At 64.8% G+C, this 718-nt stretch overlaps 1 protein-coding gene across 1 annotated transcript in view; it reads left to right on the top strand.

The window, feature by feature from the left end:
- Positions 1–692, top strand: part of LOC103908570 (retinol dehydrogenase 8) — a 1,499-nt gene extending 807 nt beyond the window's left edge. Inside the window, exons 4-5 of the mRNA XM_009272262.1 lie at positions 303–583; positions 625–692. Of these exons, the coding sequence (XP_009270537.1) occupies positions 303–542 (240 nt within the window). The 3' untranslated portion in view covers positions 543–583; positions 625–692. The remainder of the gene's footprint in view (positions 1–302; positions 584–624) is intronic.
- Positions 693–718: the final 26 nt, after the last annotated feature.

The following is a 718-nucleotide window of genomic DNA, read 5'->3' as shown; positions in this document are numbered from 1 at the left end:
TGGGGAAGGGGATGGGGTAGGATGGGGTGGGATGGAATGGGGATGGGGATGGGAATGGGAAGGAGGTGGGATGGAAATGGGAATGGGGATGGGGATGGGGATAGGATGGGATGGGATGGGAATGGGGTTGGGGATGGAGATGGGGATGGGATACAGATAGGATGGAAAGGGGATGGGATGGGGATGGGATGGAGATGAGGACGGGAATGCAATGGAAATGGGAATGGGGATGGGGATGGAGATGGGATGGGGATGAGGAGGGGATGGGGACAGGAAGGGGACAGTAACGTCCCCACGTGCAGCACACGCTGCGGGTGATCGAGGCAGCCCGGCCGCCCTTCCGGCACCAGACCAACGTGGCGTACACGCCGATGGCCGCGCTGAAGCACGCCGACCCCAGCGGCGCCCTCATGACCGACGCTTTCTACAAGCTGGTGTTCAAGTACGACGCGGTGCTGCGGCTCAGCCTCCACGCCATCCGCCTGCTCCGCTGGAAGGCCCAGAAGGTGAAGCAGGGTGCCCGGTTGCTGGGCTTCAAATAGCTCCTGCTGCCCTTGGCAGCTCGGGGCACCGCACTGGTGCAGCCGCCCGGGCGCCCGGCTCACCTCGGGGGGCAGCTCGGAGGCGGGGGGCGAGCGAGGCCGGGACCCGTGTGGGGTTTCGCTTCCTGCTCCCAGCCCGAAATAGCACCCGCCGCCGCTGTATTAAAATCGGGAGG

This window comes from Aptenodytes forsteri, unplaced genomic scaffold, assembly GCF_000699145.1.
Source record: "Aptenodytes forsteri isolate BGI_AS27 unplaced genomic scaffold, ASM69914v1 Scaffold90, whole genome shotgun sequence".
NCBI classification, from domain to species: Eukaryota; Metazoa; Chordata; class Aves; order Sphenisciformes; family Spheniscidae; genus Aptenodytes; species Aptenodytes forsteri.
The sequence above is the reverse complement of the archived record's forward strand: the minus strand, read 5'-3'. Positions and strand labels throughout refer to the sequence as shown.